Genomic DNA, 16,219 nt, shown 5'->3' with positions numbered 1-16,219 from the left:
TTTCAGCCATCACAACATATTAGAAGGGTGTTATCATCTAAAAAGTAGGAACCTAAACTCCAATGGATGAATGGATGGTTGGGTGGATCTTTCTGTAGTGGAGTAATGCAAACCACTACACACCATAGTGCAGTCTTTGATTTTTCAAAATATCTCCAACCTGACAAGTGTCATAAATTTGACTGGTGTGTTCCACAGATCCACATGCTTGCTTAAAGGCATCTTATAAACTGTGCAATAATGGCTTTGTTCAACACACCACATTTCCTCTCCATATTTGAGGTTACTTGCGTCATATGTTCTCCCTGTGTCGCTGTTTTGTTACTCGCATGTCACATAGAAAGCCACACTTCTTAAGAAGACTCTTAACACAACCCATGTTCAAGGATGTCTAGTTTGGTTTCCACAGGGGTTGTCAAAATACTTTCCACTGCATGTTATCTTTCCATGAATTTCATTGTAATGCACTTTGACCAGGCATTCTTAAAGCTATTTCTGTTTACTAACTTGCTATGAGACGTCATCATATGCAGATTAATTCCCTACTTTTCGTATTTGCAGATGGGGGATTTTAGTTTTTTTTTCTAAGTTATACACTGAAAAAATAATTTCAGATTAACATGAAATAATAGTGTTTTAAAGAATCTGAATTAATTTTAAATTCATGCAGTTTTTTGTTTTTGTAAATATAATAAATGCCTTAGTAGTCTTCAGCTGTGTTTTGAATTATCCCTGTTCGGGGTTAAATAAATGGAATATGGCATTTACTTGTATAACTCTTTTCCTAGTCCTGAGGACTAGAAAGTACTTTTCACTATGTTTGGTCAGACTTCCACCCATTCACATGCTGAAGGTCAGCTACTACAAGTAGCCACAGCTGCCCTGAGGCAATCTGAAAGAAACGAAGCAGTCACAATGACTGAGACACAGAGAGTGGGGGTTCGCAGGGGCGCCATATAGGGGAGAAAGGTTTCATTTTTTGTCATGGGGCCCAAGATTCCTGGCGGTGCCCCTGGGGGTTCGAACTGGCATCTTTGCCCAGACAATGTTTATAATCATATTTTCTTACAGGAATTATAATGGGTACAACATGGGAACCATACTAACAGTTGACTGGACAAGGAAGCTAAAGCTATTTAATTTTTTTCTGAAAGCTTGTACCATCCTGTGAAAGCACGATGCCCAGGATGTTGTGCCTTGTTATTCACATCACAAACAAACACTTTAAGTTAATGTGGTCATGGGAAAAATATCAATATGTTCCCTAAGTTTGTAAATGTGGGTGTATTTCTTTAGCATAATAGAAGCTGAATGAATATTGTTTAAAAAAAGAAACAGGTGGATTCCTTATTTAGCTTTGCTTGTCAAATGATTTCTGCATCACACAGACCGCAGGGTGTTAATAACAGCTATTAGTCTAACTGCAGGCTCAAGATGATCCAAACAGTTTCTGTGCTGCTCAAATCCTTCACACTGCAGGTCTTACCACACACAAGTGAGCCATTTGGACACCACTGTGCCATCCGATAGCACAAACAAGCAGCTCATCCTCACCCTCAAAGGGGAAACTGTGGCTATCATTTGTCAGGCTGGAATCCTGTTGGGGATTTTGGATCTCTGGATCATTTTGTGTATGCAGCCATGTCAGAAATGTGACAAGTGTGGAGTTCATCTCATACAAAGCCTCCACCTTGGAGCGCGTTGACAAGAGTTCCTGAAGTGACCAAGTCGTTTCCTGCTGAAAGCACTTTGAACATGGCGCACATTATTGCACCTAGTGTGCTTCTTTTGGCTCCCACCTGGGCATTGTTAAATCTTAAAACCAGCAGTATGAATTATGAAACAGAGAAACAAATGTAATTAGCAAAACTAAAATTATAATGTAGAAGTTACAGTTGTTAACTCTGTATATTGTCAGTGACTTTAAGTTTGAACTCATGTCAAGCTTTTATTTTTTACTTATGATGCAGTTTTATATTTGTCTCATTTATCCAATTCACACAAATACTTTCTAAATTTTTAGCGCATTGAAATAATTTTCCATTTTTCTTTAATTTCCTAAAAAAAACAACGTACATTTGGTGTGACTGTAACAATAGCAGACATAATGTGAGGTAAGACATTAAGTTATTGTAAGTTGAGTGTCTCATTAAGCGGCTAAATGAAGAAACATACCTGGTTTTTTGGCCGGTTCTGGCATCCTGAACGATATCCTCTCTCTTCTGCAGTGCTACTCAGTTTGCTCCCGGGGTCAAGCCTCAGCCTTTAATAGTGGTCTTGTTTCCAAACCCAGCCCACTCCTTCAGCCATTTTCCACCTCAGACCTAACAGAGTATGAAGAAGAAAAAAAAACACCCACTGTTTCTCCATCAGAGCAATGACCTGGCTCCCACCACCCAACCCTGGTCATGTCTGACCTTGAGCTATATTTCGACTATCCTTTCCGCGCCACCTCTGCTGAATGATAGGCCTTGAGAGTGTGAGGAAGGGACGTAGCACAGGGGATATAATTAGAACAAAGAATTTAAGAGAAGGTTTTGTGCTGCACCCTGTCACCATCTACCTCTGACAAGGAGACTTGGAAGGTGGTGTGTTGTTTCTTTTTGACTGTGGATTATGTCTGGACCCACCACTAAATTTCAGTGGAAGCTCAGGTGTCAAACTTTAGCTACAAATTGAACAAGTATTTGATGGTGAACCACTATTCTGCTACAGAGGTGGGTAAAGATCTTCTGACAAGACAAGAGGTGTAATCAGTACACAAAAATCATGTACCTCAGTTCAGTCATGGATAAGTAAATTCAGTATGTTTCAATAATGAAAAACAAACAAAAAACATATAAATATTGTCTTAACAATGTAGAGTATATTCAAATATTTCAAAAAGGGGTAGAATAAAATTCAATGGAAATTTGGATCGAAGAGGAAATAAGCAAAGTATATATAGTAGGATTATTCAATATAACAATAAATCATTTAAATTTGTTGTTGTAGATTATGAATTCATTAATTCATGCCAAATTTTGATTAAATTTTTTTTACTTTTTGGAGATCTTTTCTTAAATCCATTGTACTTGAACGCACCACAAAAGCGCACCTGCTGGGGAAATCCCTGTTATAACAGTGACTCTTTTGACAGTAGCGATGTGTGGTCGTATATTTGTTGCTCCTGGAGCCTCTCAAGACATTTGGGGCAGATTAAATGCTACAGGAAGCTGGACTTGGACGTTTGTCAGGTTTTCTGTACCAGTGATGTTAAATGTCATTTCATGTGAGTAATCACTGTTAATAATCTTATATGAAACAATTTACCTTTGTCCATCATTGCTAAATAAGAAACATTAATGTTTGATATGCTTTAGTCGTAAAAAAAAAACCAATGCTGTGATCCTTCTGTACATGTTCATGCTAGTTTTTGTTGTGGCATCAGTGATTTTGTGAAAAAAAACTTATTTCTAAGCATGGATTTTTTTGCACTTCAAATAAATATCTTCCAAATAGATATTTAAAACAAATATTAGTGAGACATGATGCTAATAAATGAAAACATCAACTCATCTTAAGACTTTATACATATTTTTATTTTCATAGAACCAATAAATATGGATTGTTCTTTTTTATGTTTTATTGTTTTTCATTTCTAAAGGCCATTCAGAGTTTTTTCTTGGAGCTTTGGCTGCTTTATTGCACAGCGAATTTCTGAAATTAATAGTTTTTGTTAGTTGTGTCACATAAACTCAGTTCTTATAAATCAGTTTGACAGACAGAAGAGGATTTGGGCACCAACCAGGTGACTGACACCCAATGAGGTTGTAGTTGAAAATGTGTTGAACATTAGAAACCTTAAAGAACTACAGACTAACATAACATAAACATTGCAATAATTACATGAATGTAAAAAAAGAGATGAGAGTTGTTCTAAAAGTTTTGCACAGCTGTGTATACAGGTCAAAACATGCCTTCAACATGTATAACAGCTCAATAAGTGGACCAGCTCACTACACTGCATTTTATTGCGTCATGTTTCATTCAGTGCTCTCATCTCTTAGTATTGGATGCAAGCTGACCATTGTGGGGAGCTGTTGGCTCTCAAGAAGCCTGGAGTTGGTTTATAGTTGCACACTGCTCTGCACATGTTAACGAAATTGGTAAGTCCTTTTTAAAACAATATTATTTCTTTGAGGTCTGTAATATTTAGTCATTCCTTCTAGGTGAATTCTGCTACTGGTTTTAAATATACTACAAATAAAACTGTAAAATGTATATTTTCTGTTTATGTAAAGAAATAAACACAACATATCTCAAGAGAATTCAGTAAAACATAATCTAGTCTGTCTTTTAATGTCTTCAATGAAACACTTTCTCTAAACAAAGAGACAATAATTGGACACAGACGTAAAGTTTGTCACTGCAGCGACAGACATGAAGAAATCAGACGTGTCACTGCAGAGTCGTCACACCAGCCACGAGCGGAAAGCCGATGCCTGCAGTTTGTTAGGATTCAGTTATAGTAACCATTAAGTGACAAGACACTTCACCTCCTCAGGCCTCCATTAGCCTCAAAGTTCCTTAAAGTTTAGCTGTCTGGCTGTTATCTTTAAGATGTAATGATAGATAATAAAGTTCATCTGAACAACTTAGCACTCTTTAACTTCATATTTGATCTCTTCTTCTTTTCGAGCTTCAAATGTTTGCTGAAGTTGCCTCCATGTAATCTTTGCAAATAGAACAACACACACAATAATTAATGCACAATTTATTCTTTACAAGCAATTTTCAGTACAGTTTATACAATTATTGGAATATAACAAGGCACAATATTACCTGAATACAGAGGATATCTTTACACTTATTCCTCTCTTTGCCTCCAGGCTGTTTAAATACTAACCTTCTTATATAAAGAGGCTACATAAACATAGTAAATTTACACAACTAAGAGAACTTGTTCATATGAAAAACGAGAAGAGTCACAGAAAGTGGAGAAAATGAGTAAGGCCCAACAAAATGTGATGGTCTTCTGCTACTCAAGTTGATGCTGCTCTTATAAAAGCACAAATCTACAACCTAATAACATTCAGACAGGTAAAGAAGGACAGAGTGACTGTCATAAGATAAACAAATTAGCTGCAGACATAAAATTTGTTTTACGACTTAACTGTAGGATCCTCAATAAACCTTATGGGCAAGTCTACTTTCTTAAATAAAAAGGCAAATACAGGAAAAAATGCATCACAGGAAATATGAAGGAAAGAAAAGGAACAAAATGTATTTTTAATAGCTTTGGTTGCTTTTGCTTATGAAGTTGTATTTAACTCATTTATGTAATTTATTTTGTGTTTTTTTAACACTTCACTTAGAAACTACTCCCAATTGTCAAATTAATTATTTCATTTTGTTAAAACAACCCTTTTTATACTTCTTATTTGATGCATTTCACTGAGTTTGGCCTCTAAAGGTCTCTTTGAAACGCTCAGCAAGTGGTTTCCCTCCACATATTCTCAAAGAACGAGTCAGGAGATCATGAAAGCGGGATGGCCAGGATAAGTACCAGACTGGTACTGTACAGTATCATCTTTTTCATTTCTATAATGCTATCCAACAGATACACCAGAAACAATTTTTACACTCTACATGTAAGGTTTTCTCTCCAGATGACTCTTCCCGAGAACCTCATCGCTAAACTGGTATGTCAGCTTTTTCTTGATTTTTTTCACCTCGCCTGTTTTGCCATAATTGCGCAAGGCGCGAGCCATCTTCTGATATGTCATTTTTTTCCGGTTTCCCTTCTGGATTCCCCAGCGATGTGCAAGGGCCTCTTTGTGTTTGGAGGAAAACTGAAATGTCCCCTTGTCTCTGTCCACCCACCAGATACTGTCCTTCATGTCTCCATTCTTTAGAAGGTCCAACAGGAACTGGTACAGACGGATCTTCTTTTTGTTACCTTTGGAAATAGCATGGTGTTGCATTATTACTTTTAATCTTTTGCCTAAATACATTAAGAAGAACAACTTGTCTCAATATTTTGGTCATGTGTTTATGAAAAAACCACTGGTTACTAAGCACATGTGTCAATGACGCATCTCATCACATTTTCAAATCACAAACACCCATTCTCCTCTTACTCTTTTGTTCCTTTGACTAGTTCAGATAGAAACTGCCACCACAATATTTTAATAAACTGCAGTGGTTAAACAATCCTCAACTTAAACACAGCTAAAACCAACTCTCTCTCTCTCTCTCTCTCTCTCTCTCTCTGTATATACATTTATTATATTTTTATATAAATACGAATATGTTCAAATAGCTTGACAAAAATATTGCTGACAGACACAGTGGCGGATTTAACCAAAATTAAACACACAGGTGACAGTCACATTTATGCTGAATGGAGAAAATTATCCCCCAAACATTCTAACATTGAAACACTTATAATGTATATGTATAAATATAATGTAATTCCTGTAATCTACAATAAATATGTAGTCACATACTGTAGTTTTATTGTTTCCTCAGTTAAACATGGAAAACCAGCACTGTCAAAAACAGCTGTGCAACCAATAGTCCATTCTACAAAATTTGCTTAAGTTGTCAGCAAAACAAAAAAGCTGAGTAAATACTCAACATAGGTCGGAAACAAATAAGATAAGAAAGCTTTTTGTCTTTTCCCTTCTTACTTTGTTGGTCAAGTTTATTAAGATTAACACAAACATGCTATTACTTGATCAATCATAAATAACAATAACACAGCAAAATTCCTGATGCCTGAACAACCTGGAAATGGTAACATGTAGGCTGATGGGTGAAAGTTCACCAAGCTGTGACGGTTGCTCCAAGAGTTTAAATAAAAGGCAATTGGACCCCTTCCTTAAGTTACTTAAAGATGTTTCACTTCTTATTTTCGAGACTTCAGTTCTAAACAAAGGAAACAAGTATCAAAATTCAGTGACCATATTGGTGCAATTATCCTGTCTGCAAAGTTGCATAAGCCTGAGACCTCCAACCCATGTTCAGAATTTAAGTTGTTTTAATGAGATATGAAACATCTTCAGAGTTAAGAGATGGGGCAAGTAGTCATCTTGCAATCAAAAGGTTGTGCGTTGGATTTCAGCTCTCTTTCCTGCCAATTGTCATTTCTGTCTAGCCAAAGTAAAGCCAAAGTACTTAATCCAAGTTGCCAACCAATCTTTACATTTCTTAGTGCGACTGGATGGATGTAGATCCAGTGAATCAAAGAATGAATCAATCAACCAATAAATCTTATTTATAAAGCATCCTTAATAATAAAAGCAGATCAATGTGCTATACAAAAATTTAAACAATAAACCCGCAAAATGAAAAACTAAACCGCCTCTCAAATCCCTTCCTACCAAGTTCGGTAGGAACTGTTGCAGACAGTTAGTCTGCAACAACACCTTGCAGACTAACGTCAGCGGGACGTGCATATGTCAGCAGTGTTACTCTCTTCTTTATTTGCCCACGTTGCAGTTAATCTTTGTTGCATGTTTGTTTTTAGTATTTCAGCTCATTTTGCAAAGAAAATACTTGAAACCTGTTCACGCAGTAAATACAGGCGTGTGGATGCAAACACTCTCATCACGTCCAGCAGAGATGAACGACCTGGACCTATGCGTCACTGTTCAGAGTTGCCCTTGCTTCAACCACAAGCAGGTGCAGAGGTGTTCAAAGAGGAAAAATATTTGCCCTCTGTAAACTCAGGGTCCTGATAAGACTCAAGCTTTTGCGTGTAACAGGAACGCAGAAAGTTGTTTCTACTATGTATTTAGATGTTTTAAATGTGACGTCCACACTTTATAAAAGGGGAGAGGATGGTGTCCTGGTTGTGCATTCGCTTGCTTGCTCTGCACTTCTCCATTCTGCCCCCCTGCTATAGACTTCCCTGCGGGGTAATATTTAATTTTTTCATTCAATACTTCCTTGCACCTATGTGTTTGTTTCATGCCATCTCCATGTCACAAATAACAGTGGGTTTTGAGAATTGAACACCGCCCTAAAAAGTGTGCAGCTTAAATAGAAATAATTTAATATTGGGGATTTTTTTAATGCAAATTGCTCTATTCAAATCTGCTTTATTACAGAGAGAGAGACGGCTTTGCTATTTTAAGAGCAAATCTTTCTACATGCAAATTCTGATTTGCAGACAATTAAGACTATGAATGGCTTTTTGAGAACACGTCACTGTAGATGAAAAGGAAGTATGAATCCTTACCGAGCTCTGCTGATGTGACATAAGGGACTCGATCTCTGAAGCACTCTTCATCTGACACTTCAAGCGGGGGACTCCTTCCTCCGTGGTCCTCATCATCAGAGCTGCGTTGGGATACACGGGGCGGATATACAGTTCGAGAGAAGAAGGCTACCTATATGAGAATCAAAGAGTCTCACATCAGTACAATTCACTTATAAACTCACTTGTCATAGAAAATGCCTAAGAATAACTGAACTATCTTTGCTATGGGAATTATTCCTATTTTTGTATTATACACAGAGTTAAAAATTATGTTCAGTAATGTATAATCTCTCTAAAGATTAAGATATCCTTTTTTTCCTTTTAAAATGTACACAGTCTTGTCATGGCAACAACAATAATCCAGTTTGTCTTTCTAAGAAGCCACACTGTTGTAATATCTGTTGGTTGCATTGTCTTGCCTAAATAAGAAATATCTTCCTCTTACACAACAAATCTTATCTGGATTGCAGCTTTTGTTACTACAGAACCAACATGTATTATCCATCACTAACAGATATGGTGCCCCACATACCATCACACTTTGGAAGCACACAGGATAACTCTACATGAATAAATAAATAAATGACGGACCATATTTTAAATTCCTAATCTGAATCACTATCTCCATTGTTAGCCAATTTTTGTTAAAACATGTAACAAGTTTCAGGTCACTCTCTAATACTTTTAAAGTATAGAAAATGTTAGATTATCCCTGTTTACAATAATTGAAAAAATAATTTGTAATTTCAGATTCACATTATATTTTACATAGTATCTGAAGTTCTCTGTAATTATGTCAACGTTTTCCATTTTTAAATCTAAATGTTCAGGGTGAAGTTACATTGCTTTGTAACAGACGCAGTATTTCACACCATACCTCCAACAGCGGACAAAAATACCAAACTGTGTTGGGTTTCTATTATGTATTTCTCACTGTGAGTAAAAGACTTTGGCACAAACTTTTCTCTGCATGAGCTGTGATGTGTGCACACGTCGGTATCTGTGTGCCTAGCCGGGTAAAGCTTGTCAATCTATTAATAACATTCTGTTAAAAAAAAAAAAAAGACTAGTCAAAGGAGGACAACGGAGCTGCAATGGAACAGTGGTTTTCACATTGTATTTTTATATGACATTTTTATTACTGAAGTGACACCTTTCATTTTCCCCTCCCTTAAATAAACACACATTATCTTAACATTAAACACTGGAAAAACTCTTTGCATTTCCAGTGAAACTTAGAAAATCTACCGAACGCACACATGCTCTCTGCCCTTTGCAAATTGTTTGTAAAAATCCTTAAAAATTCCAGCTCTAATCTACTAACTCTGGCATAAAGTATAACTTTTGTAGTACATTTTGACACAGAGATACAGTGCAGGTTGTTTTTACTAATCATCTGCTATATTAAAGGGAAAAGTAGCTTGTAAAATGCTGCAAATACGCAGTGCAGAAGTGAAATCGTTTCAGACTTAGGATGTTTATTTGTTGAAAATGCTGAGCTGAAATGTTATCCAAAAACCTTAGGCCTCTGTTATAGCTCAATGGCTTACAAAAAGAGGTCGAAGCGAAAAGAGCATAGCTGAGTCGACATTATCTATTCAGAGAAAACGCTGTTTTTGAACTGATTAAAAAGAGTAAGAACACTAAAATTGAAGTGTTTCTTGTAACCCAAAGATTCACTTCCTGATTTTAGCTCCGCGTCCTGAAAGCAGACTCTGCTGCTTCAAATCTGTCTTTTTTTTCCCATGTGATTTTAATCCAAACTCTAAGCTATAAGAAAACAAGGGTGTTTAGTGGTACAAGGATAGAAGTGTATAGCAAACGTAAGATTTCTGTTCACTGATCATTTCTCTGTTATCTCACAGATAGAGCCGTGGCAAGTAAACGTTAAGATCAGTCAAAGTCGTCCTCCTGAGGAAAACTTTTCCTCATTTGTAGTCATCGCCTCAAAAAGAGCTAATATTGTGGTTCCACCTCACGACAACACAACTGAAATGTGTTGCTCAAGTTGTTGGGTGACAAGGAAAACTCACTGGTTGCTGCAGCACATGTGAATGTGCTGCTAGGTTCGGGTCAAGGAGGTTCTCTGGGTCGAACCGCAGGGCATCGTGTCGTATGAGCCCAGGTGGATGCAGAGCTTGGACACTCTGCAGCTCTGTGAAGTTGCTCTCTTGGAGGTTTTCAAACTCGACGGGGTGCACATGCGGGTGCGAATGGTAGTCCCAGTGATCTAAACAAAGGCAATGGCAAAAAGTGATAATGGTAGCAGCAGAAGTCTTTTTCTGTTTCACACTGTGTCTGATGTGGTTCTCAACATGTTCAGCTTGTCTTCTGACTGACGGCAACCCCCGGATACTAATTTAGAGTCACACCTCCACGCCAAACTAATGCCCTCGACAAAAGTTGATAAAGCAGAGACACTCATGTAGATGTCGGGCTGAGCACATTTAAAAATACCCCATTAGAAGCAATAGAGTTGCACTAAACCCTGCTAAGTCATACTGCTTGTTGGACTTAACAACAAGGCCTACACTTTGAAAGTGCAATTGTTGAATTGGACCTGTTTCATGCTTCTAAAGTGTGAACTCTAACAAATTTAAAAATAGACAGAGTGGGCTGCAACACAAACAAGTTGATCAAATACAGTACAAGGTATTTGAATTAAGCTAACTTCAAGCAAAACTTTAAAGCCACTCTTTCACTACTACATCCACATGAGCATTTTCCATTACCTGATGCTGTTCCAGGATCGCTTTTAAACTTTATCCAACGCCCACATCAGACATTTTTTTACCTCCCACTTACACCCAAATTCAGTTGTTTTGGTGCAACATTCAAAACAGTTGATTTCAAGAGAAAGTAAAGCACCCTCTCATGTATTAACAAAAACCCCAAGGGGCGAAAGTTGTTCTATGTCTGTAGCTGTAGCGGCCGAAAGAAAAGGCATCTGTTTCCTGTGTTTCCATACACCCTAATGTGGTGCGCTCCAGCTGCACACGCTGCTTTCTTTTTATGTACAATAAACCAAAAAAGTTTGTGTTACCGCCTTGGGTCATGGACTTAAAATATAAAACATCTGGACGATTAACTTGGCAAAGTAAAAAAAGAAAAATAAGATCTTCTGAACAGTAAGACCAATTTGTTGGAAACCATCTGCCTTCATTGGATTAATAATTATAAATAAAAATTCATATGTATTTGTTTCAGCTTCAGATGGGATTCTTTTTTCAGTTTGACTATAATGTCACCGTTTTAAATATTGATGTTGAACTAAAACTCACCTGCCTGGATATCAGGATCTAATACATATGGATTATAATATTCTGCAATTTGATGTCTGTAGATGTCAGACTCGTACATTTCTTCTGTGTGCTGAAAGAACACATGGAAAGAGAAAAAACTGTTTTCAGAAACATAGGGAAAGAAAACACATTTTTGTTACTCCTCTAGTGATATTTAATTCTATAAGCGGCATGTTCCTACAAAACATCAATCTATAAACTTAATTAAAAAAGACTTCTGTTTTGTGAAATCTTCACATAAACAATGCAGCTGCCTTCATTTAAATGAAATTAGAAAAAATGACTATAAATTAAATGTAATCATGAATAATTGTGAGTCTTTTTTTTTCTTTTTTTATCCCTGTAGTTCTGAAACTCCCTCGAACTTTTGGGTTTCATTTTCATGTCGCCTGTAGTATAAAAGACTCTTACAATTTGTGTCTTTCACTCAACTTGAAGCAGAGACCACAATAAGTCAACTAATATGAAAAAAAATCTAATATCCATTTTCATGTTTATGAAATAGATTTTTCAGTCTTTGTCAAAGCTGGTTTAAATCAGACTGAACCAGAACTGCTTCACTTGTCACAACCTAAGACTACTGAGGTTTTCGATAACAAAAAAAGAAAGAAAAAAATATACTTACAGGAGGGATGAGGTAGCTCTCCATTCTGTATGGATGCAACATGGAGACCTCTTCTCCAGCAACCCGACTCTCAGACGCTTTGCTGGCAAAAACGCTCTCACAACCTTTCAAAACTTTTGTGGCACCATTGCACAATGTTTCAAAATTTCCTCTCACTCAACGAAAACCAACTCCAAAAAAAAATGTCTCCCTCACTCTTATTGTATAGCAGAAGCTTGTGACCTTAGCCGCGCTCGTAGGCCTGCTGCTCTGTCAGGCAAAGACCAAACTGAACGAGGCCTCGTTGTTGTTTGCCGGTGAAATGAAAAAGGAACTTTTAACTTCTGTAAAATGTCGGTGGGTGGGAGCATTCAAGTGTGCCTGCTACAGGTTCCTGGCTATTGATGATTTGTCAGAGAAGATCATGAAGCTTCACATTTATCAGTGAAGAATATACTGTCCCCTCCCTCAGTGGCCAATCATCATCAAGGACTCTCCTCAGCGACAGTTTCTCACTCAAAGATCTGCTTCACAGGTGATAAACAGCCTACTGTGAACTACTGTGTGAATATATTTAACTTGTTAAACTTACACTCTGCACATTCATTTTAAACAGTGTTTGATATTTTGATGCACAATATCAGGACATCTATGTATGTTCATGTATTTTGAACACAATAGACAGTTTTTAGTGTGGTGGGAGCTTAAAGAGAGCTTGTTATTCAGTTGTAAGGGTTTAAACCTCTGTCAGAAACATTTTATACTGTTAGCAAAAGCTAATACAGGAAGTCTAAAATTAGATTTACCAAAACACATCCTCCAAAGTCCAAATTTTAAAATGAAAAATTTCAATGTAAATCCTTATCTGCTTCACCGATTAAGTTGTTAACTTGTGCAGCAAATCTAAAGGGTCTCCTTCCTGTTGCTAGCACAGGAGACCCCCAGCTAAGCAGGAAGAAGCTTTGAGATTCATTCCAGAAACTGAGAGTTGGGGTGCAATGTCTTTGAAACTAGAAATAATATCTTTGAGGTTCCCAGTGGGGAAAAAAAACATGAATGCCCGCTAAAGTGGGAATTCTGGTTAGGAAAGTTGGAGACAGAAAAGCACCCCTGAGATTTTCATTCAATGTTGCTGCGTGTTCCTACACATAAAATTAGTTAAATGACACGAGTTCTGACTATTGGACAAACTTGAAAGCAGTATTCCTTCCCATGCATAGAAAAGCTTCATCTCAGTGCCTTAGTAATGATTTATTAAGGTGTGATAATGTCCAATGTCTGTTAACTGGGTGGCATGTGTGTCATGGTAAGCCATCATGCGTTCAGATTCTGATTGCAGACCTGAAACAAACAGAACAAAAATGAAACCCACTGCTTAGTATTGTAAACAGAAGGGACATTTTAAGTAGACTGATTATTTTGCCATTTCGTACCTTTGTAGTTTTGGTCAATTTGCACCAACTATGCCTCTGTTTGGGGAAGCCAGGCGAGTTTTTCATTGGTACTTTGAGAACTGCACAGTGAAAGTAATTTTCTGTTTTCCACTTATAGCTTAGTTTAATGAAATGTGGCTATGTGACTCTAAAAACCAACAGGTGGCAATTCAAAATTTTTCAGGTGTCATCAAAGTTTTCAACATGCCAGGCTTTAAAGGAGTCATTAAGCCCAAATAGGAACCAGATGAACAAAAAATAAAGACAAAACAAAGTAAAACAAAGTTTTTATATAAAATATACCTCCTTACTATCTGGACATTTCTGTGACCATTCATCCTATTAATTCCTCAACACCCTATAAGAATAACTTGTATCATGTCTAGTGGGTCCAAATGGGAGAAAGAAGACACAAGATGGTAATTTGTTGAATTAGACTTTAAAAATGGACTGACTGAGTCAGATGCATTGAAAATGCACACGCCCACACACGACCTCAAAGAAATACATTAAAATATGCATAACACATTTTCTAGTCCCCTCCTTTTGTTAAGAGTTTTTCTCAATTCTGCAGTCTTGTTGCACCAACAGACTTCTTAAACTTCTTTAATTTAGAAAAAAAATAAAATAAAAAATATAAGCCGGGACCCCACACCGTTCTCTGCAGAGCCACAACATATCCCCATGCACAGCTGGAAGATAAGATGAAGGTACAGTCTCTCTGCTGAAACCACTCTGAGCTGTGAATGAAGATTAGGATTATAGTGTTGCAGCAGTTCACAGAGAAGTCACTGTTTGGAACCATCCACAAGAGGAACTGCACAGCTCTTCTGTCATACTAGCAAATTGATAAAAGATGGTTCGTTTTTCATCTATCAGCATGCTTATGTGCAATATGCTCTGTTAAACTCTGGTCAGAATGTCTGGTTGACATTATGGTTAGGTGTGTCTTTGACAAGTGTCACAGGAGGCCACTGTAACAGCTGAAAATAAACACACATATCCTTTATGCTAAACTACCAGTTGAATACTACAGTAAGCATGCGACACAAATCTGAATGTGTATTATTAGGGCTGCTTGTTCAAGAGGAAGAATGCAGCTTTGTGATAAGACAGAGCAGTGAATAGATTACTTACTGTATGTTTAAAATACTGAAGTTATTTTGATCTGCAGAGTTCTCCTCTATGCACAAAAGACAAAGTCTTTTTAAACATAGAGAAAAGGGAGATGAATGATCATTGCATAATTCAGCAGCATGTGTGTTAGATAAAGATGAGTTTATATATAAGCACTTATGTTTATATGATGCGAAAAAGCGTTTTTGTTGAGTTTTTTTTTTTTTTCAACTCAACTGTAGAGAGATCATCTTGGTTAGAGTTCGCTGTTTGGAGAGCTGTTAAAACCACACAGAGTGTGGCCAAACCCCTTCACTGGTCCGTCTTAATCACAGCTGGCTGAGCATAACTGATACAGCAGCATTTTCCGACTGTATTAATACACAGAGAGCTGCTGCTGCTACTGCTAGACCAGCACTATTTCCATCATGACTATTTTTAGTTGATCCAAAACTTAGATTCTGGTTTGTTTCATGCTTAATACAAGCATGAAACAAAAATAAAATAAAAAGTCATATCAACATTGAGCCAATAACAGAAGAAAATGTTACATGGCATCTATGAAGGTTGCTGAACATGAGTCTAACTAATGTTACTGTCAGTTTATCAGTCATTTCTAATTAGCAAACCAGATGAATTTGGGGAGTAGTTAGCTGTAAAGCACAGCATTTTAAAACTCCTACAGAAGGAGTTTATTATCTATCACAGGAGTTTTAAAATGTTACATGTTTCTGAGCTTTCAAAGATAGATAGAGGTTTTTGTAGAGCTTTGTGGAGATGCAACACATGTGCAGTATATCGGATGAACATTTTTTTTTTAGAGATCTTGGTTAAGAAAATGTTGACACATTAGGAACAAATTAGCTACAACTGCTCAATTGCTTGTTACCCTCCGTTGCAAAATAGTCAATGACATGGCAGTAAGGACTGGTTGAGTCGACTTCCAGAAGTTTAACTACAGCAACATAACAGGGAGGAAAGTTAGTGGTGGTGTAATAGTGTGGGGGATAGTTTCTTCATACACGATGGCCCCTTACCAATGGCGCATTACTCAATGTCCCAGACTACCTGGGTAATGTTGCTGACCATGCCCATCCCATACTCTACTCCTCTTCTGCATGGACAGTTCCAGCAGGGTAATCCACCACATTGCAAAGCTCAAATGATCTAAGACTGCTTTCTTGAGCATAAACTGATTCCAAAAATATCCCAAAATGTTATTTTGTAATTATTTTCCTTTTTTTGCATGAGAAAGACTCAAATTGCATTTATATACACCAAAACTATCCAGAAACTATCTAAGTCTCTTTCTTGCTCACATCATAGACTTTTTATTATCAAGTGTTGACTGAAGCTCCTAAGATCACAAACATTTCTGGTAGTTTTCAGGCTTGTACTGTTATTTTCTCAAACTCCCTACACTCCTAGACTATTTTCACTTTTGTACCAAGAAATTGTATTCTTGGATTGTTGAACCATCTGCTGATTCAGTATTTGCTGTTCACTGAATTCCTCC

The 16,219-nt window shown here is 37.1% G+C and overlaps 2 protein-coding genes across 6 annotated transcripts in view; both read right to left on the bottom strand.

Moving 5' to 3' along the window:
- mybpc3 (myosin binding protein C3) overlaps window positions 1-2,316 on the bottom strand; it is a 33,094-nt gene extending 30,778 nt beyond the window's left edge. For 2 of the 5 annotated variants that reach the window (XM_032560146.1, XM_032560147.1), the window contains exon 1: window positions 2,176-2,316. In XM_032560146.1, coding sequence (XP_032416037.1) covers window positions 2,176-2,200 — 25 coding nt within the window. In that variant the 5' untranslated portion in view covers window positions 2,201-2,316. The remainder of the gene's footprint in view (window positions 1-2,175) is intronic. The other 3 variants (XM_032560148.1, XM_032560150.1, XM_032560149.1) reach the window with 2 other exon arrangements.
- Window positions 2,317-4,740: 2,424 nt separating this feature from the next.
- spi1b (Spi-1 proto-oncogene b) lies at window positions 4,741-12,579 on the bottom strand. The gene is made up of 5 exons (XM_032560732.1): window positions 12,176-12,579; window positions 11,530-11,620; window positions 10,282-10,478; window positions 8,228-8,378; window positions 4,741-5,941 (listed from the first exon to the last, which is right to left on the bottom strand). Exons 1-5 carry the CDS (start codon window positions 12,215-12,217, stop codon window positions 5,628-5,630), a joined length of 795 nt encoding a protein of 264 aa, XP_032416623.1. The 5' UTR covers window positions 12,218-12,579; the 3' UTR covers window positions 4,741-5,627.
- Window positions 12,580-16,219: the final 3,640 nt, after the last annotated feature.

This window comes from Xiphophorus hellerii, chromosome 4 (genome assembly GCF_003331165.1).
Source record: "Xiphophorus hellerii strain 12219 chromosome 4, Xiphophorus_hellerii-4.1, whole genome shotgun sequence".
NCBI classification, from domain to species: domain Eukaryota; kingdom Metazoa; phylum Chordata; class Actinopteri; order Cyprinodontiformes; family Poeciliidae; genus Xiphophorus; species Xiphophorus hellerii.
This window is presented reverse-complemented; position numbering and strand designations above follow the sequence as displayed.